The sequence below is a fragment of the Danio rerio genome, chromosome 7, assembly GCF_049306965.1.
Source record: "Danio rerio strain Tuebingen ecotype United States chromosome 7, GRCz12tu, whole genome shotgun sequence".
NCBI classification, from domain to species: Eukaryota; Metazoa; Chordata; class Actinopteri; order Cypriniformes; family Danionidae; genus Danio; species Danio rerio.
The window spans coordinates 25900066-25926052 of NC_133182.1; the positions used below are offsets into that span (position 1 = coordinate 25900066).

The window sequence follows — 25987 nt, forward strand, 5'->3', positions numbered from 1 at the left end:
ATGGTGGTAGAAAAGTGGATGATATAACCAAATTGGCAGACGAACGTATCTTGATGAAATTTCTGATTGAAATAAAACTGAAATGTATTGAGATGCATTCAGAGTTTGGGCTCGATTTATGCTTGTCCTCACCGAGGCAGAATTTACTTTATCAAAAATGCAGTAAAACATTATTAAATTATGAATTATTGTTATTAAATTATTATGGATTACTCTTTTTTTTTTTTATAGCGCATTGGTCATGGAGATGAAAATCACGCCAACTCTGAGCGCTCACCTCTATTTGTTCAGTTCATAGATTGTGTCTGGCAAATGATGAGACAGGTGAGGTGTACTTTAAGCACTTCCTGCTTTATTTATAATGTAATGTTATTTGTAATGCTACACATAGGTCACACTTTACATTAAGGTTTTGTTAGTTATTGCTAACATGAACTATATTTGTACAGCATTTATTAATCATAGTTTAACATTTACAAATGCATTATTAACATCCAAATTCTTGTACCATAGCATTAGTTAATGTACTGTGAGTTAGCATGAACTAATATTGAACAACTGTATTTCCATTAACTAACATTAACATGAACAAATACTGTAATAAATGTATTGTTTATTGTTTGACAATTCAGTAAATGCATTACCTAATAGAGCTTTATTGTAAAGTGTTACCACATATACTGTATGATAGCTCATTTAACCTGAGTCCTGTGAATTTCCATAAATAAATACTCTACTGTCTTCTCAGTTTCCCTCTGCCTTCGAGTTTAATGAGCTCTTCCTCATCACCATCCTGGATTACCTCTACAGCTGCCTGTTTGGTACATTCCTTTACAACAGTGAACAGGAGCGAGTGGAAAAGGCATGTACCATTGCACCAATACAGTTTTGACAATGTGCATGTTTCACAGATAATTTTAATGGCTAAAACATAGTTCTTAATTTGTTTTTGTTTTTTTCAGGAAGTGAACCGTAAGACTGTGTCATTGTGGTCCTACATCAACAGCCAATCAGAGGATTTTACCAACCCCTTTTATGTGGATTATGAAAATCATGTGCTGTATCCACTGGCCAGTCTAAGACACCTGGAGCTGTGGGTTGGATATTATGTACGCTGGAACCCCCGCATGAGACCCCAGGTGAAAACAAATTAGCAAATATGTAAAGTCTCTTATACACTTTAAGCAGAAAACAAAGGACAAACTGATGTAATGTTGTTTCATACTAAGGCCCCGTTTACACTTGTGCAATTTAGTTTTAAAACGGCGTTTTAAAATTAAAACAATCCGTGTCCACACTAGCGTTTCACCCAGCATTTCTGAACAGCTCTCCGTCCACACCAAAACGACTGAAACGCACATCACGTGACCACACACACACTCTCTGGCATGCGCTGCAGCATATCTACCCAGATGAGAGCTGTGCTTATCGAACTGCTCATCAAGCATCTCCCGCTGGATCTAATCTCACTATATTTGTTAAACGTGATATTTAATTCATCTTGTTGTCTTTATCTAACGACATATTCCCCGACTTTGGTCTTGTTCTACTACTTGTTCTTTGGTAAGGTGTTTTGGCTGAGCGCAAAGATAAGTTAATAATTTATTTAACCACAAACATCCTGTATATTGACTGATTGCTTGCCTTTATTTCCTTAAATGTATAAACTTATTCTACTTATACTTTTATAATGGCCATTATCGATTATTAAAACTGATATTCAGCAAAAGAGAGGGTATGTTTCGCATTTTTTACTGAAAATGAAAGGATGCAGTAATGTTAGGCTCCGTTTTGTTATAAATATCCACACAGTGAAGATGACGCTTATATATGCAGCACGACGCTTCAACATTTCTGCTGTTTAAGGCAGTTCCTTAAATCATGTTTACATTTTATTGTTGAGAAAGTGAAACAACAAAGCCAGGATGATGTGAATGAGTAAAAATAAAGTACACTGTTTCCTTTTTCCAAATCAAGCTTGCGAAGTCTGAACTTTCAAGGAGAGGATGCAGGACTGAACTGTGTGTGTAGGCTATTTAATATTGAGGAAAAGCCCCAATCAGAGAGGAGAATGTCTGCAGCACCGGCTCTATTTTCAGATGTCTCTGTTTTCTCCTCATCCACACTGAGACGGAGCAGCAGTGTTTTAGAATGAAATTGGCCTCTTCAGCGTTTCCAAAACGCTCCGTTTTTGGTGCTCGAAAACTCCGGCTTAGTGTGGACGGATGGCATAACCGTAGAAAAACGTATGCGTTTTAAAACGAAAACACTTTATTGTACACGGGGCCTAAATGCTTTGAGCAAAGCTGACATGACTTGACTGTGGAGTGCTGAATTCCAGAGTAAAGGTCTGCTCCTGCAAGGTTTTACTCCACACCTGGCCACTCCCACCGTATAGTCCGCCTTTGTTCACCCGTTGCCTGCTTAGAATTATTGTCTACCTGACCCGACCGTTCTCCCTAAATTCAGATCTGATTTAATAAATCTGATGTTTCAATTTTGGTACTTCCAAAAGAGTGCGATAACAGATAACACTGCAGGTTGTGCAAAGATTTGGGTATTAGCACTTTGGGTTTTAGAATTAACAGTTATAAATTAAATGTATTATTATTAAGGATTGAAGGCTAAATGTCAGTTTTGTTTGCCCCTTTGTGAGTGCCACCTTAAACCTGAGGTTCCAGTCTTGTGACTGCTAAATGGTAAAACTTTGATGTAGTATCACATCACACAAAGGGTAATTTTTTTTAATTTGTGTCTATGATGCATGAAAAAGACTCCCATACAACAGACTTGCCTTATGTGGGTTTCCTAACAGTAATCTGTTTTCTAATGCAAGCTGAAGGACAGCACATCTTCACTTTGCTCTGCCATGTTGGTAAATCCTACAAAAAAAGTACATGCAGAAAGCACTGATCCATGCGTCAGTTGTGAGCACTGACTGTACCGGTGCTCAGTAAGGATGAGAAAATCACAGATATGCTGTTGTGAAATAACAGAGTTATTGACCACTACTGCATTTTATTTGGAAATGTATTCCCGTGCCGCAAGAAATCTGTTTGGGTCCCCACAGCTCCTGTGATACAGCCGCAGGAATGCAAATCTCTATTGCAGAGCTTCGATCTTTGATTACAAAGAAAATGATACTAATAACAAAATAATGACAGCAGTTTAGAAAGCAGCATGATGGAAACATTTAAATACTAGCCGATCAAAAGCACAGAATAGTGCACTGCACTCCAACGCAATGGTGAGTCTCAGATCAAACTGTAGCCTGTTTATTTTATTTTCAAGATCGGAGGTAAACTATCTGCTGCTACGTTCAGTATGTTAATAAATGCCATGTAAAATGGTATTCAAGCTCACATATGTATCATTTAACACTGAATAAAGCACATAATCAGTACCCGAGGGGATCGTTTCATAGAAGTTTATGCTGTTCATCAACTGTGGGAAATTTTAAAATGTAAAATATTCCTTTTATTGTGTGTCATCGCTTGTGGCTAGAAAGGTTTTAGGCTCGATAGTCAGGCACGCTCGTCAAGCTAGCAACCTGAGTTTGTGTTGGAGAAGGGACTGGGAGGAAAAAGTGTTTTGATTTTGAAGTACTATACCTAGTTCAACCACTGGGGGTCAATATTATGTACTGCATCTTTAAAGTTGTTTATCCTTGTTTACAAATAGCCTTTTTATAGCAACATCATATCCTTGTAAGTCAAATTTAAATAGGAAAAAAATCAGCCATGTACACAATTGATATGAGCATATAAAGTCTTTGTAGCCTTAAAACCCTCTTACATCTTATGTCCAACATGAGCTCTCTGAGGAAACTCTAGTCTTGTTACTTCTGTTTAGATGCCTGTTCACCAGAACCTGAAGGAGCTGCTGTACTTGCGTGCAGAGCTGCAGAGGAAGGTGGAGGAACTCCAGAAAGATGTTTCCTCATCGCGCTCTGTCTCCTCATCTTCAGAGCATGCATATTCTCCATCACATGGCGGTACACCACTTCACTCCTCCGTCTAAAATACATGCATTCTGTGGAAAGATTCTAGGGACTACAAGGTAACATAGGAATGTAATGCCTACATCTATTAGTCGTTTAACTGGATGATACGTTTTAGAGCGCCAACATATGTAAGCTTGCATGAACACACCAAAAAGAAATAATCTTCAACAAAATTCAGTTTTATTTTAGTTGTTTAATCATAGACATTCTCTTAACCAGATAACGAGAGGATGTTTTGATGACACTGATTTTCAGATGTTGTTCAATATAGGCCAGTATTTAACTTGATTTGTAAATATTGACTTCACTAATTTATTAGTAGCCAAAGTAACATGATTGTTTTTGTGTGAGTGTGTGAGTGTGTGTGTGTGTATGTGTGACAGTTTTTCTTTGCTGCCTCGGTTGTCTCCCTTTGTGCCAATTCCTGTGTATAACCTTTAAGCATTTCACAACCCCTTTAATTCTTTATAAAATCCCACAAAATTAAGTTCTTAATGTTCCCATACAGATTAATTGGTGTTTGTATTGTAATATTATTTTATACGACTTTTAGATTAGGGGTTTTTTTATAGCACAAATGGTTTCTTGAATATTATTGATGTGATACTGCCATTTTGGAAATGCAATTAGTAGTTTCTTTGTTTTTTCATAGCACTTGATAGTATGAATGTGCAATGTGTGAACACATTACTAGTGCACTACTACTGTACTGTATTACTGAAATATATGTTTACTAAAGGTAAATAGGGACCATCTGATCTTAACTTCCCATTCATTAAATAAGTATAATTATACACTACCGGTCAAAAGTTTTGTGTCAGTAGGATTTTTAAATGTTTTAAAATAAGCTTCTCCTGCTCACCAAGGCTGCATTTATTTCATTACAAATGCAGTACAAACTGTAAAATTAAGAAATGTTATTGCACTATAAAATAACTGTTCAAAAGTAGTTTAAAATTTAATTTAATCATTCATTCCAGTGATTTTAAAGATGAATTTTCAGCTTCATTACTCCAGTCTTCAGTCACATGATCCTTCAGTAATCACTCTAAAATTAATTATTATTGTAATTAATATTATTATTAATGATAATAGTTATAAAATAAATATTGACTGAAGTAATTTCATTTAAAACTACATACAATAAGAAAGCAGTTATTTTAAATTTTAATTTAACAATATTTTTACTCACCCCAATATTTTTGACTGGTAGTGTAAATGGGTTAAAGTTAAATTAATTTACGAAAGGATTTGTAATGTTTTAATGTTAAAAATAACTTGTGAAAATAAAATGTCAACAAATAGGTGAAATATTGTTCAACCTTTAAGCATTTAACATCTATTGACCTGTACTACTTGTAGAAGAATCATATTATCATAAGAATCAAAAGCGATCATACTAAATTCTATTATTTATTAATTAATAATTCAAAATGTCATGCTGACAAGTATTTAAACCTGATTAGGATTAAACTACACTAGGTAATATAGTGGTAAAGTAAAAGAATGACTATTTTGTATATATGAAAGGAGAATCTAAAGTAGCACTGGTCTCTTTTTGTCTATGACCCATGTATAAAAATGAACCCAGTTTGATGAACCCAGTAATCAAGGGCAACAGTTCATTTGAACAGAGGATATATGAAGCCAATTATGTGTAATAATTTATGATGCAAAGAACATATGGTGTATTTGTTTTCTTTTATGACTATTTTTGTATTTGTGCCACCCTTTAATTCACACATTTTTGAATTCTGTTAAAAAATTCCAAAAACCTACAAAAAATAAACAACCAAGGGAATCAAAGACGAGATAAACTGTTTATTATTGGGTTTCTTTATGCTGATCTTTTGCCACCAAGTATAACCAGTGAGATACAGAGTGAAATTGGAATATTAAAACGTCTAGAAGAGGATTGCCAGTTGATATCGGTGTAAATATGGTTTTCATCACATTCTGCATTTGATTGCGAAGCCACTGATGAAAAGAGAGATTTCACGCTGAAGGTCGCTATTTCATTTCCAGATTTCATTTCGTTCAATGATGGCAAGAAAACAAAAACACAACCTACAGCATTGGCAATAAGATCTGTGGCAGTTCCATGATGCAAGAGCTGAACTGGCAGTGCAAATCAAGACACTTCAGAAACGTCTGTCCAAATAGCATATTTGTCAGGTTCATAAATAAACCCAGTACACAAGAAAAACCTTTAATATCTACAGCTAAAATCCAAGCATGCATGTCTGTACAGTTCTGCGCGCACACCCTTGTTTTGACAAAATTGCGACTACTGGCCAGACGACACCAGAGAGCCCAGAGAACCTTGCAAACAAAACAGCCATCGTATAAAATACTAGTTACCCATAAATGCAGATGGTGAACTGAAATAACTGGGGAGGGTTTTAACAGTCACATTATGTGTCCAAGCAACAAATCTGGAAGCAGTTCAACACAGGTGATGATGTTGTGGTTGAAAATGTTCAAGACACTTGTGAATTTCCACATTTGCCTTAACGAGGCTGTTTTACTCAGCTGTTTCAGATTCATTCCACCGGATCACTAGACTCATACACCAAAGTCAAAGAGCATGCAAAAAGGCAAAAACCATCACATCTTTGGTGTTCTTCATTTCTGACAAGTGTAGCACCAAAAAAAAGCTACATTGTTCTGGTAGCGTATAAAGAATTACATTCAGCTAACATTCTGTTTGTTCGTTTTCACCGTACAAATAACCATGGTAGGACGCAAGGAACGAGGAACGTTTCAGGCAACATCCCAACGTCTCTGACATCATTACCATTCACAAGACTTCTGCTTAATCTTGGGCATGTGAGTAAACAATATTTCAGTTCTGTTCAAACGGCAAAGAGTGTGAAGGTGCAGTCACATTTGCCGTTGTTCTAAGGGCAAATACAATCATTTTAATAGAAGTCCATGTAAATGAAAGGTTTGTGCGTAAAACATTTTGATTTGTCAGTAAATATGCCACATTGACCATTGTTTGGCAAATTTTAATGGTCCAAATTTGACCATTTCAATGTAAAATTGTCTTCAAAACAAGTTTTTATTGTAGATATATGCCCCACTTATCATTGTTTTGCAAATTTTCACATGTGAAATTTATGCACTTCAATTAAAACCACCATGAATAGGGGGAAAGGTCCACTTGTCATGTGATTATGGTGAAATATAGCCACTTTAATACAACCTTCATAGGTTAAACTCAAGAATTTCATTAGAAACCCATAGGAACATACATTTTTGTGACCAAACATTTATTTAAAGTAGTTTGTCCCTTAAATATGCTACATTTGCCATTTCCAGCAAGTTTTCATTGGCTAAATTCAGCCATTTCTATTGAAAACCCACATAAATATGAATTTTGTTTGCATAAACTATGCCATGCTGACTAATCTCTTGACTTTTATGCTAGCTATCTGTGCTTCATACATCAATGGCCATGTTTGTAGTTTAGGAGAATGTGACTGCACCTTTAAACTGGAAGAACGTACTAAACCTGGTACGTCTGATTTGTAGACATTCAAGTGAGGCAGCCCTTCTTATGGTTGTGACTATTAGTGCCGTGTTCGCAAGCTAGCGTGTCTTCCCTAATGTTAGCGTGGTAAGGCATTGGGAAGGAAAGCACCATTGGCAAGGGCTTGGGGTAACAAAGGTGCACCTGAATTCACAGTGAAAAACAACAGCTACAGGAAAATCTGGAGCATCTCAAGTGAGGGAGAGGATGGAAAGGACAGAGCTGCTTTCCAGTGTGGTTTTGCTAAATCTACGTGCCTGTTTTAGATGTTGACTTTCCAAATCAGTAAAAAATTTAGAGTCTGTAAACTGCAAACTCTTGGCGAATTAGCAAAGTGGGAAAGCAGCTCATTAAGGCAATAGCAAAACTAGGAAGGGTGCAACAGGTCTCTAAAAAGTCTCAAAGCTAAAGCTCAAACATGCTACAAACAATACAAACACTAAGCTAGGGCGATAAAACGACTCCCCCGTAATCCAAAAAGAGTGGGGGGGCACAAACATTTATGTACATTTACTGCTACAAGTGTAAATAGAGCTACACTGATACAACGGTTTGAGTACAAACTTGGAAACGGTATGCAATATACAAGCACATTAATTAATCCCTTAAAATCCCCCCAAAAAAGGTGATCAGAATTAGCCATACGAGAGTTACTACACTGTTTTAAGTATTGCGCTAACATGAAAACACAACTTCGGTTACTTCCAACCACAATTACTTGACGCTAATGTATCTAGTCGATCTGATCACGCCAAATTCATCTATTCCTCAAAAGAAGGAATCTCAACCACTGACATCCAGCTAACACACAAAAATTTCTTCATCAACACACGTCACATCTTCACAGTTTAGTCAATTCATTTTTTTTTTCTTAAAGCAAATTAGAAGGAAGCAGCTGTCGGTTAGTTTTTGACTTGAGTAGTTCATCCATTTTTTTTCCTCAAAAGTCACTCTAGTAAAAAGTTCGCTAAGACACAAAAACCTGCATATATGTGTAACAATCTTTTCACATTGCTCTGTGAAAGCAAGGCAAATATATACAGACCACAATAAAACTAAAAACCTTCACAAATCCTTCATCTTGTTTCAATCGCAGATTCCACAACACACACTTTTGCTGCGAAAACATAAGGGAAACACAGTCTTGACCTATAAAAGCATATTTCTTTGATTATCCAATCTGCCGTTTCTGTAAACCTTGGATTAATCAGTCTTCTCATTGTTCAGTAATACGTGTTTGTACACAATAGGAATGATGAGCTAATTTGTTAAACAAAGAAAACTAGCGCAGTTTGTGTGGGGCTCCATTAAAAAAAAAACAAATATGATTTCTGGGGTCTTAGCAGGTCATGCTACAATTCATTATTGGCTGTTTTTTGTTTCATAGCAATATTATTGCAGACAGGCTTACTATCATCGTTGCATATAAACAGTTCGAATAGTATAAATAAAAAGATATTACACTATGTTTAAGGTTGATTTAAACAGTCACATTGGTACTTGGAAAAGGGCGTTGTGGTGCAAATGTGCTGGGAAATACAGTGGCATTCGAATGGGAGAACAACAATTTAGAACTGCGCCCTCTTCAGTTTGGACATTAGAGATTAAACTGCATTTTCTTCTGTTGGTGGCTCGGCGTTGGGAGGCTGGAGAAGAGTTTGTTGCACTGGAATAAAAAGAAAAATAACGTAATCATCATTTGGAGAGAAAAAAATATTTATTATTTGTAGCTACAAAACATCAAACTTTATGAAAAATGTGTGCTATTGAAGCTGTACCTAGTTTGTTTTTAGAAAAGACTTTTTTATTTTTAAACTATGAGATACTATGAGATAAATATAATAATGCCGGATAGTAACTGATTTATCTTGTTCCTAAAGGGTTAGTTCATTCCAAATTAAAAATACTCATTCCTCCTGTTCCAAACCCCTGAGACTTTGTTCATCTTCAGAATACAAATTAAGATATTTTAGATGAAATCTGAGAGCCCCCTCATCCTCCGTATACTACAACTGTTGTTCAAAGTCCGGAAAATCATCCTCAAAATAGAATACATGCCTGTAGAGATTCCATTGCAATATTATCACAATGTGCACACATAAAACAACAACAACGTTATTAAACAGTTTTTTTTCTCCTGATTGTCAGTATAAACTGTCTTTTGGTGGGTGTGGTGTACGACAGAAAGTTACAGTCGACTTCATTCTCGCTCGAGGAAATGTCAAAGTAACGATGTATGAGTCGTTCACATATCATTTGAGAAGCACTTCTCACAAAACAGAGGCTTTATGCACATAAATACTTGTGTATAAATGTTCAATACTAATTTGATTATCACTCCAGATCAGTGATGTTTGTTCATGTTTTAGGTTGCTAAAGAATCATTTGCTCCTTTTTTTCCCTGCTTCACTCTTGCGTTTGTCAGTTTCTGAAAGGATCGAATGTCAGAAGCGATTCAATACTCACGCGCACGTTATTATTTGAGCTCTCTGGAGAAAGTGAAATCACACACGCTTTTAGGCGGCCTCATTAACAACAAGATGACATATGGAAGATTCAGCTCTTCTTCTTGGCTTTGTTGCTGTTCATCAAGGTGACAACAAGGTTTGTTTGCGAAAGGGTACCCAAAAAGTGGTGTGGTACTGTTTGCTTTTTGGTATCTTTTGAAAGTGGAAGCGGGCATAAAAGTGTAGCGACCTGTACCGGACCACTCAGTGGAAATGGGCCATTATACCCCAGATGCCCAATTTCCTCTGTTTAAAACAAAGCACAGGCACATCTGAGGTACAAGTCAGCAGCAACGCAACTAAGGGTGCTTTCACACCTGCCTTATTTAGTTTGGTTGAATTGCACTAGAGTTTGTTGTCCCTCTTTGTGCGGTACGATTGGGCAGGTGTGAATGTAGCAATCGCACTTGAGTGTGCTCCAAAAAAGCATAACGAGACTTCCTTCAAGAGGTGGCTTTCAAACGAACCCTGGAGCGGTTTGTTTGTGGTGAGAAAATGATCCGAACTAAAACAGAACCAAATGCAAAAAGTACTGCGCATCTTTGGACTAATCCAGCTGCTGAACCGAACTACAGATGTGAAAGCACCCTAAGAGCGACATGCATAAAGAGCAAAGCGCTCTCATGAATAAGCAACTTATACTGACACTGGAGAAGAAGCAACTTGAATAGACTGTCACAAAAGTATTCTCATAGTTTCATAATATTCAGATTAAATTACTGAAAACATACAGACTGTTTTGGTAATGTTTTAGGATGAGTTGGTACCATTGCTGTCTATGGAGGATAAAGGTGCTCTCAGATTTAATCCAAAATATCTCAGGCATTTGGAACAATATGAGGGTGAATAATTATTGACAGAATTGACATATTTGGTTGAACTATCCCTTTAAATTTAACCTATTTATGTCATATAGAGACGTTTGCATTACAAACAAAAGATAAACAAGGGTTAAATACCTTGTGGCTCCTGTGCGACTACAGCATCTGGGGCATCTGCTTTCACCATATCTGCATTCAGACTCTCTGTTATGAGATGAAGCACATTATAATGAGTGGCGGGAAAAGGGAAAGCAATGTGGTGCCATTAAGAAGGAAATGTGTTTATCTTTACGCTGTATGCTGAAACACAGCTTCTTCTTCTGGTAGGAGATGTAGCTGCTCACTGCACCAACCAGAGCCATGGCTACAGCGCTCACGATGCCAGCAATAGTGCCAGTCTCAGCCATGGTGTCTGTGGATCAACACATATACTACTATTAATAGACAAATATACAAAAGCCACCCACAATTGTTTTTCAATAAATCTTAATCCTACCGTAGTTGTTGTCGTCAGCAGGATCCAAATCACCAACATTACTGGAACTTCCACCTTTTCCACCTGTTGAAATATGAACACTGAAATGAAGCCCTTTCTTTTATTTAACCCTCAAAATGAAGGATGGTTTAAGTAGTCACCTTTGCCTTTGTCGGGTTTGTAAGAGTTATCGTTTCCCACATCCAAAAGGTCATCGTCTGAGAATTGACTTCCTGAAAAATTAGAAAACATTTGACATAGAAACCATTAGTTTTTTACTAGTCCCTTTAGCTTTCAATATTAGACCCATGCAATTTAAGGAAAGTAAAGCTTTGGAGTCACTAAAAGAGGAAAAAACCCAATATCCTGAAACGGCTAGAAACAGAAAGCTGAGCTGCAGATTAGGAGGGAAAAAAAGGCTTCATTTTAAATTGATCCTCAAAATGTATCTTTGTATTTTTTTTCTACAAAAGTGTTGATTGTTATTCTACCGGTTGCAATAACCAAGAATAATATTATTACTAGTCTTCTCATTTATTTTCTTCACATTATGATACACCTTCTTCTAACACTTTTTAATGCAGTTCAATGGCATGAAAAAGCCTGATTTTTAGGTTTACCGAAAGGAACATAAATGAAAATCAAAAGGTATGCTACATGATATGTATAATTTTTCACTTAATCGATGTTTAAAGACGTCAGTAAAAATTTTGTAAGCATGAACATAATAGGAAACATTACATCTAATGCTACCTTAGGAACACCATTCAATGTTAGCTCACTGGCTAAATTATATAATTCTTCATTTAATCGCTCGTTGTTTGAAGACATCAGTAAAAAGTTTGTAAGCCTGATATTACAAAACATTACATTTATCTAAGGAATGCCATTCAGATAATATAATATAATATAATATAATATAATTTATTTCAGTGCAATATTACTTGCCATCACAGGGTTGCAGACAAAAACATGAATAACAGCAGAGAAAGTTACAATCTTTGCATTTTGCAGTTTATTTAGCAATGTTGTGTATTTTTATGTTAGACCTATTATTATTTGTTAATCAAAAGGGTTATATTTTTATAACTTATATTTTTAGATTTTTATTCAAACATTTGCTCAAAAGTTCTAAATAAACTGAAAAATACGGTCTCATATGAATATGTACATGGGCGAAGCAGTGGCGCAGTAGGTAGTGCTGTCGCCTCACAGCAAGCAGGTCGCTGGTTCGAGCCACAGCTCAGTTGGCGTTTCTGTGTGGAGTTTGCATGTTCTCCATGCGTTCGCGTGGGTTTCCTCCGGGTGCTCCGGTTTCCCCCACAGTCCAAAGACATGCGGTACAGGTGAATTGGGTAGGCTAAATTGTCTGTAGTGTATAAGTGTGTGTGTGGATGTTTCCCAGAGATGGGTTGCGGCTGGAAGGGCATCCGCTGCGTAAAAACTTGCTGGATAAGTTGGCGGTTCATTCCGGTTCATTCACACTGAATTAATAAAGGGACTAAGCCGACAAGAAAATGAATGAATGAATGAATGAATGAATGAATGTGTTTCTGAGTAGCTATTTGCTTTAAAATGTAAAAAAGAAATAGTTCTTTACATGTAGTCTGTGTGAATACACAACCATTACAAGATGAAATGTTATGTACCTAAAATATCTAAAAATGAACAGATTGTGATTTGAAGAGGGATTGCAACTGAATATTATCCAATCGAAAGCTTGTCAGTCAGAACTGAAATGTAAAGTATGTATCAATACCCAGCAGCAGTACTAGCCAGCGAAAGCAATCTGCAAACTAGCAATCTGATTAAATACATCCCAAATCATGCAAAGACAAGATGCAAGAGGTTAAGAGCCATGGTGATTATTGCTTCAGTCCCCAAAAACCTTGTGCTGAAATCTGAAAGCAGGTTATATTTTAACCACATAGAGATTAGCTGTAATTCATGAGCACAAAAGGGGTGAGTCTTTCAGCCAGGAAGGTAAAGAGAAGAAGAGGGTGCTAAAGGTGTTTCCCAAACTGTTCCTTTATTTCTTACCACCTCTGCTATTGGGGGTGCCGTCATCACGGCTTCCTCCTCCGACCTCTTTATCTAGTAGGAACAGTAAATGCCATCAATCCAGCTAGCTTGGGTTAAGTAATGCTGACTAGCAACACTATAGTCTAAATTTCCCCAGTGACAGACTGTAATATTATTTTCTTTATTATATCATTCTTTGGACTTTGCTTTTGATGACCACATGGGCCCTTTACAGATACCTGAAGTAATCAGCATGCAGATATTTTGATGTTTAGAGAAGTAGACAGCTGCTTTTTGTCTGAACAGCCAGAGGAAATGAGTCCTGCTCTCACCCAGCCCAGAGTATCAAAGTATACAGATTTAATCCAAGTGTAAATACATTTCTGCCACCTCTCAGCTGCTTCTGTGCCACTTTTGCTTTGTAAATTAAGCACTTGGGGAAAAATTCTCAAAAATACCTTCTATGTAATGAACTTAACAAATTGGACAGTTTCTTTTTTCCTCATTCTTCCTTGCTTTCATGGTTTCATATCTCTTTTTAAAGAAATGGCTTTATGAAAGAAAATGTTTCTTTGCAGCTCATCACAACTTCTCTTTTAGGAACGTACAACAAATTAAAGTATTTATTTTTAGCCTAAACCTTTCATTAAATTGGGCTAGTTCTATCTGAAGTGGCAAAATTTGGATTTTGTTCTGTGGGAAATTTATATTGAAACCTTAACGCCTGCATTATTCTAAGGAAACTTCACCTATTATGCTACTTCAAAGGTAATTTGCTAATTTTGTTTTTAAAGTCTCTTAAATTAGGTGTGCTAGCATAAAAAAACAGGTTATATGTCTGTTAATTCAATTGGCCAAATGCTTTAAAGAATCAAAAGCTTGTTTCTGTGACCTTTCTATGTTCTGATTGGCAGACTGCCTTTTCTGTTGGTTTTTGGAAACTATTTCTCTTAATATCCTCACATTGTAGGACAATTACAATTGAATCAATTTTACAAGTGACAAAACATTGGAATTAAACGTTGATCAGCCTGAACCTCCATTTCAAACACAACATAATTAGAATCTTTCTCAGAAAAAAGTTTAGAAAATTATAAACTCAAGAGAAATGTTGGGTCTGTTAATTAGCCAAGGGTCAATCTGATGCATATAAAAGAGTAATTTATGTAAACCGTCTCTGTTCTGATTAGCAGACAGCCTTTTCTGTTGCTTTTTAGAAACCAAATGGCTCAAAATATCCAAATCCCAGCTTTGGAAACTTCCTCACATTGTAGGTCAGTTTCATTTGAATCGATTGTACCACATTTAATTCACACTCAAGTCAAGTGACAAAACACTGGAAGTAAAAGTTGTTCAGCCTGAACCTCTATGTCAAGCACAACATAATTAGAATCTTTCTCAGAGAAAAGTTTAGAAGATCATAAACCCCAGAGAAATGTGTGGTTGTTTTATAAGCCAAGGGTCAATCTGATGCGTACAGAGTAGTCGCCACTTGAGATTATAGAAACTCGCTGGCTGAAATCAGTGCTCCTTCAAATATGAATGATTATAATGGGAGTTTTTGTTGAGCTGCATAAAGTCATGCTAGAATAAATGTGTATTCCCAACAATAAATGTTTCTTCAGCACAAACAAAGGGAAGTGTTTATGGTCGAAATAGACATTGTTCATTGACATCCAATAAAATCCATAGCATCATAAAAATGCATTATGTATTTACAATATGTAGATCAATTGTATATGACTAGGGCAGACAGAATCAGCTGAAATTTTATGCAGAATTTTGTAAAAAAAAATCTGCGGATTTATGCTGAATGATTTTGGGACCATCATAACTAAAAGCTTAATATACGAAATTAAAAAATAAAAAAACTTTTACTTTTATTTAATGTTTACAATTCAAATCCACTTATTTGGTAAACAAAGTAATTTTCTGATATAATAAATCTATTAAAAGACTTTACAGCGTTACTTTACAAATATTACTTTACAAACAGTATTCTAAATTAATCTTATGAACATTTTCATCTTGACCAACAATATTACAGAAATTAATTTAAAAATTGAATAAATATAAATGTATACACACTTACACAAGTAAATCAACAGACTCAGTAATTGGCTAAAAATCTTTGGATTTCTGCGCGCACAGAAATCAGCAGATTTCCGCAGATTTTATCCCATCGTTGAGGCTATTTATTTAATTGTGTAAATGTGTGTAAATTTCGATTTATTCAGATTTTTTAAATTAATTTCAGTAATATTATTGACTGATATAAAAATATTCATATGATTAATTTACAATACAGTTTGTAAAGTAATATTTGTAAAGGTTTGCTTTGTTTACCAAATAAGTGGATCAAACTGGATTTGCATTGTAAACATTAAATAAAAATGTTAAAAGTATTATTTTTTTATTCATATATTAGGTTATTAATTATGATACTCCCAAAATGATTCTGCATAAATCCGCAGATTTTTTTACAAAATTCTCTGCAGAAATAGTAAAAATTCTTCGCAGATTCTGTCTGGCCCTACCGATGACTCATTTGTGCAGTTCTGAAACGATTCTTAGGAGTCAGCAAGTATTTTTTTCTACATTTATTGTAAAATCTTTGTACGTAACCCTCTTACATAATTGAACATCTACATTACACACCAAACAAAAGGTAATATTTAAAAAATAGTTAATTAAATTAATTTTAAAGGGCTTAAGCCACAAAATGACCCAAATCAAAAATACTTACCACCTTTGCCAGAGTCTTTACCCTTTCCTTTGATGTCATTGTCAGGGTTTAGGGCATCTGCGAGATCGAAGTCATCTAAACCTGTCAGCCAAAAATAATTAATCACTAAATGACAAATAACACACGTACAGAACTAACTCATTTTAATACAACAAAGTGACAATGAAAAACAACTACTACTGTATAATATGAGCTGTAAACAAGAAACATTTACATTTTATGAGTCACAGATGAGACACACAGAACCAGACAAGATGGCGATGATCGTAATGCACTGTGATATCCAGACACTGATTATTTTTGTTGGAAGAATTGGGTTGAGTTCACATATATAATTGAATCTGTGCTTATGACTTATTTTAGCTGCTGTAAAGTCTGTTACAGTTCTTACTGCATAAAAGAACAGAAATGATGTGAATAAACACCTGAAGAAAGTCATGGATGTAATTGCTATATCAGAGGCATGCATTATTAATATAATTCGATATTTGCCACTTCCATTTGTATCTTCTGCTTCTCTGAATAAGTACTTTCAGAGCATTCTAGAAAATGCTGATTAGAAAAAAAAAATCAGATTAAACATTCATTTTGGCCTTTAATCCTATTTAAAGTGACTGTCAATACACAAATTCTCATGCAGACACACACGGACACAAAGACGATGGACGGTTCTACGAGGGGAACTGACAGCACGAGCACAGTACACACCAGACTGGGTTTTCCGGGGGGTAACGGAGGTTCGGAGAGGATTAGGGGTTGTTCGGGGCAACAGGGCTGGCCGAATGGTGGCGTCAAAGAGATCAGTGTATGTCTCTGCTGTTAGTGAAGGTTAATATGTTAGTATTGGAAAGCAGTTGACTTTCAGAGAGTGCAGGGCATTCAAACAAGTGATGAAGAGTAGTTAGTGGGCACCAACATACAAAACACCATTGTTAGATTTGTATTTTACTGCATACACAATTAAGTGCAATTCTGCTATTCACAAAGTTTTCTTCTTTCTTTTTTACCTTAGATAAATATGTGAGCTCTAGGTGTTTCTCTGTGACTCAGCATAAGTAACACAAGACACAAAAACAGTGTATTTTCGCAACAGCAGCAGTAGGGTGCAGATGGAGATTTGCTTTAGGCTTATCCTGAGCTTCATCTGCACTAATCTGGATACATCTGTAAACACGATTTTTCTTCCTACATTTTGGCCTTCCGTACGCAACGAGATTGCATTTTCATTCAATTTAACATTTTGGAGATATTCTCCCAAGGCTATAAATGTAAAAAACTGTTTTTGGTAACACTTTATTTTTTTTATTTTTTTAAACAAAAAAGGGCAAAGACAAATCTATCAGTAGACAAGTATAGCAGCAAAAGGCAAGAAAAAAAATAAATAAATAAATAAATAAATAATAATAATAATAATAATAAATAAATAAACATACAAACAAAATACAAAAAACATAATACACAAAGTTATGCCATGGTTAAGGTCACACATATTGTGAAAATACATTAGGTAACACTTTATTTTGATGGTCCATTTGAGTATTAGTAGACTGTCTGCTTAATATCTGTTGATACTGCTCCTTCAACAGACATTTAACAGACTATAAGAAACTTTACAAGTACATGTCAACTTACACTAACCCTAACCTCAACCTAACAGTCTACTTATAATCTAATGAGAATAAGTTGCAATGTAACTTAAATTTAACAAACGGACCATCAAAATAAAGTATGACCCAGTTTTTTGCCACCTACAGTATGTGTTATTCACTTTTTAAAGAATCACGAAACCCTAAAACAGATTTACATTTAGATTTTTTAAATATATATGTGCCGTGCTGCTAAAAACACTATTAGACACATATATTTCACTTACAAATGAAAAAAAATTTGCTCAAATTTGTTCTTCTGGTTTAAAAGACAATTTGAAGCAACATCACGATGATGTATAAATAACTGTACAATCACCACACTGATGATTGTACATTAATTTATACAGTATTTAAATATTAAATAATTTATATATAATACTATATTAAAATAGTCAATTTTTGTAAAAATCATGTTTTCAGACCAAACACGATTAGCATTTAGAGGTAGATTTGCGCAACGGTATTCAACTAAAATCGTAATTATGTTTTCAGATATTTATTGACAGGACGGCAACGTTTTAGGGGCCCCAAAACATAAGAGTTTTGAAAAAGAAAGTGTATGTGTTATGTATTCAGTCTACAGCCATGCATGGGACTGCAGAAAGGCAGACTTTAGGATTGCATGTGTATAGGCATGATGTTTCTTTACAAAATGGCATATCCATTTACTGAACTGTCATGCATAATGCAGCATTGTAGTTATTTTTGCAGATCCATGTAAGTGTGGATGGTTCTGACAAGGTAATGATTTCAAGAAAAAACACTTTTAATTATATTTTTATGTACACTTTTGTCATCTCAACATGCCCTAAGTTCGACCTTGACACATTAGTAACTGGGGAATAACATGTTAACTTTATTATCCCTGGGCCTAGCATCATTGGAGTAAGCAATTTTGTTTGTTTTGCACATGCACAGTTAAGGCCCAAACTAAAGTAAGCTTCAAACTAAGCTAAATTAACTTAAATCATAAGTCCAAGGCACTCTAAAAAGAGGTCAAAAGGTTAAAAGGCTTTTTTGACATGAAAACTCAAGATGTCACATAAAGGCTATTTAATCCCTTATCTACAGAACACCGATACATCAAATACCCCCTTGATTTAAACTTGTTCTTCATTTGAGAGCAAAAATAAGTTTGAGATTGTTTTCGAACATTCCCACACCCACAAGGCTGAGTTGTAAACGTGTTTCCAATTTCAACAATTTATCCAGGAATTAAAAGTCTTTTCTGAGTATTTAAGATCTCTCTGTGAGGAATTGCATAGGTGTGAATTCATCTGTACCAGCTTTTCTACTCGACCCTCCAGTGTATTCATGTTGCTAACTTGGTGCTGTTGTTTTGGATGTTATTCTCCTATTTCATCTCTGTTGAATGAGAAACAAATTGGCAGGCAAACAAATGCACATCAAAGAAGGCGGAGCTCCAGAACACACCCACCAATGACATAACTGCTAAAGACCAATAGTAGCTTAAAGGATTTAGGGAGCAAAAAACAAACTATCCATAAAGATTGCTTAGGTCAGCTGTTTTGAAGAGCCGAAACAAACTCAAAAACAAATGTTTTAGTCAGATTTTGTTCGAAGTTACATCATTTCAGTTTTTCATTTGAATTGCATCAGGGCCTTAAGATGATTTTAGAGTTTTCTGTTTCATTGGGCACGGTAAACTTTTGGTAAACACTTGAAAACTCAAGTGTGATTAGAGAAGCATTCTGAAACGAAAACACCCATTTTAAATGTCTCCCCAGATTATTAGAGACATATCCTCAAGTGTAACAAGCAACTGTGATATATTAAGTGTCTCTCACCTGTTTGTTTGGGCTTAGGCTTTGCTGGTTCCTTGACTGTGGGCTTAACAGGTTTAAGAGTGGGTTTCACTGCTAAACAAAATACAGATTTTTTTAATAATATAAAATGTTTTCAAGTCATAATCAGCGTTAAATTCTTGCATCATTTAATTTTGAAATGCTCATTTAATGATTTTGTGTCTTATCACAGTGTTACTAATTACATCGAACAATTATTACTCTCACCTGCTCCTCCAGCACCGCCTGCTCCAGGATCCGCCTTAGGTGGCTTGGTAGCTGTAGGTATAGACTCAAATTAAATGATGATCATGTGCAAAATAAAATCCTTCTGAACCATGACAATGCTGTTTCTTAATATGGTCAATACCGCATCCTTTGATTATTACATCATTATACAGTAACTGTCAAACTTACTTGGTTCATCATCATCATCATCACCTAATGCATCTGCTAGGTCTAGTCCATCACTCATGCCTACAAAACAGAGAACAAAATCAGAAAAATCCAAAATAATTGTGCAACTCATTTATGAACATGCAGTAAATCAGTATTCAGATCATGTGATCTGATGTGATTCTAACACGCAATACAGGTACATTAAAAAACATTGTTTATGCAAAGCATCCAAGCCCTATAATGCTGCAACACTGGCAGAATGAGGTGCTGTAATGACAATCTCAGATGATGGATTGATGCTAAAAACGGGATGCTGTGCTCAACTTTACTAAACTCTCTTTTATGATACCAATTCCACAGTAGTGCCGCCACATTCCTGGATTTTAACAAAGACGCGTAAATGACAGCTAAGCAATGCATTCTTCAAGTACAAAGGGACAAAGGGTCTTTTGTGTTCAAGTACTACACAACAAAGACATTTATGCAAAGATTCTTTCCCCATGTGTCAGTTTTGGTAGTACTCTTCTAAATAGCTTCTTCTGTATTAAGCCAGACGTAGCTCTCCATGTCTTATGCAATCAATGTCTACCATATATTTTTAGCACTGGGTCACAGATAATGTGGTTCAGCACTTCTCTAGTCAGTCTTCTCTATTTTAATCTATTTGTTTGTTTTTTTATCTCTATCCACTTTTTTTCTATTTCTATATGTCTTGCTCTGTGGCTTTATAGGTTGTCTTGGTGCATGCAGGGAGGGTTTAGCTAAAAGCAACAGTTGCCCCTGGTGCAAATGGTGCCAAAGCCAGCTCAGCACTGGCACTGTTTTATGATCAATGCATCATGTGAGAGCAGTTAATCTATCAAATGTTTTCCACTTGACAACAGTCGCAGGCTTGCTGCAATATTTTAGTTAAATGTGTTTTATTCATTTTTTAGATGGCAGAGTATTCTAGATAACTGACAACTTTGAAATGAAAATCTATCAAAACATGAACCTAAAACAGCAGTAAATAAACCATGAGTTTTCAGGTAAGGAGGTGTAAACATGTATCTCTCATTACATATACATCAGAGAGGTGTGGCTGAGAGGAAAAGAGGGAGGGTCCGTTTACCTCTGCCAGAACTGCAGACGCTGGCATCCCTGATTCATTACAGTACTGGCATAGGTGGAGGGGATTTACAAAATACAGCATGGGTTGTACATCATCTCTGCTTCATTGTAGTTTTTTTTTTTTTTTAAGGGGATTTTTTTTCCTCCCCATACACCTATTATTTAATTTTGCTCATACTAGATTGAAATCTTTGACATTGAACTCGTGTGTCTCACACATCAGCAGAGGGTGGCTGTACCCCATCATAAATGATGGTATCTTCCTATCTTCCGCAGTCTCCAAAAAATTCCTAACTCCTATGCTGTACCTGGACGCATTGTGGCTTCGTATGCGCATGCGCTCTTCCTCCAAGCCTCCCAACCTACCTGTACCGTGAAAAGATGAAGAGACTGGACTGTGGAGTTGAGTCGACATTGTTCTCTGAACATATATTTTACGCACTACTGGTTATTAATTCATTTATTTTTACTTGGATGAACGTCTCCACAAAATTGTCAATGAAGATTTATCTTCATAGTAAACGAGGGGTTCGAAACATACACTGTAAAGCTATTGCAAAGTATGACTATAAGCTAAATTCATAAGCTAAAATTCACAACGATGTTAATTATTTGTTGAATACGGCAAACAATAAAAGATTGTTGTTTAGCAGGATTATAAAATCAGCAATATCTAATTAATCTTAAATAACGTACATCTCTGCGCAAGAGGAATCAAATATGACATACTGGGGATTAAAATTAGCGATGCACTTTTTAATATTCAACAGTCAAGAACAAAAAAATCCTTCCCTTCCTTATTAATATGCGAATAACGCACATATTCAAATCGACTTGAGGTGCAATAAACCACAACGTATTAAAAACGAAGGAGTTTTATTTTTGGTAAAAATGAGATTGTCATTTGTTGAGCCTCAGCATGTTAAGCACATCGCCGGAGCAATGGCTAGACCCAGACAGATGATCGAGAGCCAGACAGATGTTAAAACGCAACTCGGAGACGGTGATTTATGGCATTCACGCACCCAGCGCTTCACATTAAAGAAGAAAAATGCCATTTAAATGCCTTAAATCAATGCTTGCCCATGGTGTCGATAAAAATGATGAAGTAGGCATGGCACCGGGTTCAACAAAGAGGGGCGCAGCGCTTACCTTTCACTACCAGCAGAGAAAAGACCGCTAGAAGCGTCCATGTCCAGAGCGTCTTCTCCATGTTAAAACTCCGAAATGGCAACTGGGTTGCTGCGATATTAAATATTGGCAGCAGATGATGTATTTATGGCTATTTGTCCTTGGGGCCTAACGGGAGTTTTAAGGGTCGCAGTTACTAGTCGAGCCGAAAAAGCCTGCGAGACGATCTGCAGTGCGAATGAGCAGCGCTGGATTCACAGCCGCGTGTTAGATCACGTTACAAGACCGGCTTTAGGGCGGTTCCTCATTCAGCTCAGCTTTTTAGCACGCTGTAACACAGCTTTTTATAAACAGACGAGCCTTCCAGTGTTACTTGCTCCCCTACAAATAAATAACAGTTATGTGAACTCGCTAATGGACTTTGCGACCAGCTGGATGTAGAATATGGGCGCGATAAGAGCGTGTTTACAGTGCTGGTGAAGAACTGCTGCTCGAGCAGATAAGATGACCTCCTCTCGTGCATTTGGCCATTCACTCAGAATGACTGAATTAGGATAATTGTGCGTCTCTGAATAATTAAGTGACTCGCACAATTGACTTCTGTTAATAATTGATATGTTTTGGCACATCTCGGGTTTATGTGCTCTAGCAGTTTATTCGGAATTGGTAATTATTTACAAAACAATTTTGAAAAAAGGATGTGGTAATCTAACAAGATTGGTAAGTAAATCAGTTAAACCACCTCTTATAGTGTATACTTTCACATGGAAAGTTATATTTGTCAATCATGGTTTACAGACTTGAGCTAACATAACCAAAGTTAACTTTCTTAAGAAGGTTATAAGATTGTGAAATACAAAAACAATTGTATTGCTCTTTGAACTAACATTAACAAAAGAAACATTATTCCAAATTATTACCAAAATGTTTTAAGCACACAGAAATCCTTTGTGTTTAAAAATATATACATAATTAAAACTACTCAGCGAAGCAGTGAGTAAACCAACAATATAACGTCAAACTAGACAAAAAGGTCTGTTAACAACCTAATTGTTAATTGCTAACAAACATTTAGAATCCCAAAGTCTTGTTAGATATCCTACATGTAATACACACATGAAATATGTAGCATAAACATCAATTTCTGTTTTGCCTCTAAGCGTAATCCGATCATGTTGTTAGGACATACTACAATAAAATCTAAATATGACAAACGTATTAAGTACGTCCCAAAACAAATGTGTTAACACAGCATAATTTCAATATGTTCTAATTATGCTTAGCGGCAAAACAGAAATTGATGTTTATGGTACATATTCGACGTGTGTTTTTGAGATTTTTTTAGATTCTAAATGTTTGTTAACAATTTGTGTACTTTCATATAAAGAATAACTCAAGCACATACTGTTTTTGCTAACATGGAACTAATTAAGGGCAGACTTTACGATAAGTTAATATTAGTTAATGTAATAACATGAACTATGGAAAAATATTTCACAGCTATCACTAATCAGTTTAACATTTACTATGCATTATTAAAATTATTAAAGGGTATGCTTGTTGACATTAGTTAACTAACAATGAACAACTTTTATTAACTAATGTTAACATAAGTTGGATAAACTCTGTTTAACTCTGGAGAAACTTTGTTCATGTTAGTAAATACAATAGCTAACATTAATTACTGAAACTATTGAAAAGTGTTACCATGTATAATATAAATGTTCATTCAGGCGCTTTATTGCACTGTGCCCAAATAAATGCCTAACAATATACTCTTAACATTCTACTAACAATTGAATCTAATCCTACTTTTTAAACTTGTTAAACAACCACTTAAATGCAACCCTTTTATCTAAAAATATTAATTAGATATTTTAAAACTTTTTTAAAAACAAATTTGTGGATCTGTAACTCATCTCTAAAACATGTAATGTACTACCAGACTCTTAACTTGTTCCCATGTATATCGACACAAGGACACAAACACAGAATGGTGATGAATAGTTCATAACACTGTAAGCCTGCTCACTTGCATTGTCTAGACACTTGACGGCAGAGAAGTGCCTACACCTGGAGTGAGCATCCACAATAAACTAAACAGTCAATTTAACACTTAAATTGTTGATTTAATTTTATCTGAAGGCTAGAAGGTCAGTAGCTCTTGAAAATTGTTGACTTCTGTGCACCTCAGCCAACACTGACCCCTCTCTGTGATTTAATGTGGCCTACCACATGCTGTTGTTGCTGTTGTTCCTAAATGCTCCCACTTTGTAATAATACCACTAACAGCCGACTGTGGAATATTCAGGGATGTACTGAAACTAAAACTGGAGCTAATCTAACAAAAAACAGAAGATAAAGTCCAAAAATTAGTACACCCAAATTGATACATTAAGGGAAAATACTAAATAAAATTTAATAAACAGGACAAATCAAGACAAACATGAAAAATAAAAAAACATTTAGATGAGATTTTTTAGTTTGTAATGTTTTTTGCAATAACTTGTTTGAATTTAAATGTATTATTCTTCTATTCCTAAAGATTTTAGCTGAACAAACTCTTATTTTAATGGATATAACTGTTTAATATTATGTCGTGTTGGAGATGAAGATTAACAGATAAAAAGTCTAGTGTGTCAGGTGAAGAGAAGACTCAGAGTCGGAGATGCAATAAAAATGAAGAAAGTTTACTGAAGATAGTTTGCAGTTTCATCAGCAGAAGCCAGCTTCAACACTTGCAAATGAGTTTGTAGGCCGCTCAGCTTACAATCACAAAACATCAACAATTACACGTCAACATAGCGTCATTAACTGCATCATAAAAAATAAGTGTTTTAAACTGATTGGTTAAAATACAGATTGTCCACAAAAAATTCCATGTGGGTATGTGCGTACAATTCTGAACAATATTTCAATATCTCAAGCATTTAAACATCAGACAGTCAGCCTCTGAACTGTTAGGATCTGACCCCAGACCTGTGAATTGATCCACAAAGGAATAGAATACACAGACAAAGTATTCCAGTTTTATAATTAATGTCTATTATTAGACAATCTGCCGGGTTGTTTTGTTTTATTTTGGTTATTTTTATTGAATTATTTCTTTCCTTGATAAACTGACCCACACTATTCTCAAAGCCGGGCATGCCCTTGCCTGTGAAGCAGGAATAAAGCAGTGGTGGACATTATAAAACTCTCGGAGTTGATTCAGTCACTACTAAATATCAAAACAAATTCAAGGTTAATTTAGTCACTATATTAAAGAAAAAAACCAGTCCAGGTTTTATCCCTGAGAATCTTTCCAAGCCTTCTTCCAAGTCTTTAAATTCACCCCAAAATTTTTTATTTAAAAATGCTCATTTTAAAGGTATATATATATATATATATATATATATATATATATATATATATATATATATATATATATATATATATATATATATATTTTTTTTTTTTTTTTTTTTTTTTTTTTTGTGAAACTGCAAACTTAAACATATGTTTGACTGCAGTTTAGGTAAAATAAATTCTAAGAGGGCAGACGCCATCAGATTTTGTTCCTTTTCATACTACTTATATTACCATATCAATAACTAAAGGATTATTTTCATCCCCAACACCAAATAAAAAACAAAAATAACTGTTTGTGAATAAATAACTGTTTAAAATAACTGTCTCTTAAGATGTCTGTGATTTGTAATGTAAAATATTTGCCTCACGTATCTATCTCCATATGGACAAGTTTTCTGGTGACGTCAGTTTACCCGGTAGCTCACTTTGTACA

At 35.3% G+C, this 25987-nt stretch overlaps 2 protein-coding genes across 19 annotated transcripts in view; one reads left to right on the plus strand and one right to left on the minus strand.

Moving 5' to 3' along the window:
• The window catches only part of mtmr1a (myotubularin related protein 1a), a 20186-nt gene extending 14366 nt beyond the window's left edge, over positions 1 to 5820 (plus strand). For 3 of the 6 annotated variants that reach the window (XM_009303060.5, XM_073906572.1, XM_005172286.6), the window contains 4 exons: positions 232 to 324; positions 749 to 862; positions 963 to 1139; positions 3853 to 5009. In XM_009303060.5, the coding sequence (XP_009301335.1) occupies positions 232 to 324; positions 749 to 862; positions 963 to 1139; positions 3853 to 4020 (552 nt within the window). In that variant the 3' untranslated portion in view covers positions 4021 to 5009. 6 annotated transcript variants of the gene reach the window in all.
• cd99l2 (CD99 molecule-like 2) lies at positions 5805 to 22606 on the minus strand. Of its 13 annotated transcripts, none has more exons than XM_073906181.1 (12): positions 22225 to 22459; positions 19981 to 20040; positions 19792 to 19842; positions 19567 to 19635; positions 16818 to 16925; positions 16110 to 16190; positions 13385 to 13435; positions 11503 to 11574; positions 11363 to 11425; positions 11159 to 11278; positions 11005 to 11070; positions 5805 to 9204 (listed from the first exon to the last, which is right to left on the minus strand). In XM_073906181.1, the coding sequence occupies exons 1-12, from the start codon at positions 22283 to 22285 to the stop codon at positions 9143 to 9145; spliced, it is 864 nt and encodes a 287-aa protein (XP_073762282.1). In that variant the 5' UTR covers positions 22286 to 22459; the 3' UTR covers positions 5805 to 9142. The 13 variants fall into 13 exon arrangements, with proteins under 13 accessions (XP_073762282.1, XP_009301305.1, XP_009301304.1 ...); XM_009303030.5 differs by having other exon boundaries at positions 13382 to 13435; XM_009303029.5 differs by having other exon boundaries at positions 19567 to 19638.
• Between the last annotated feature and the right edge of the window lie 3381 nt (positions 22607 to 25987).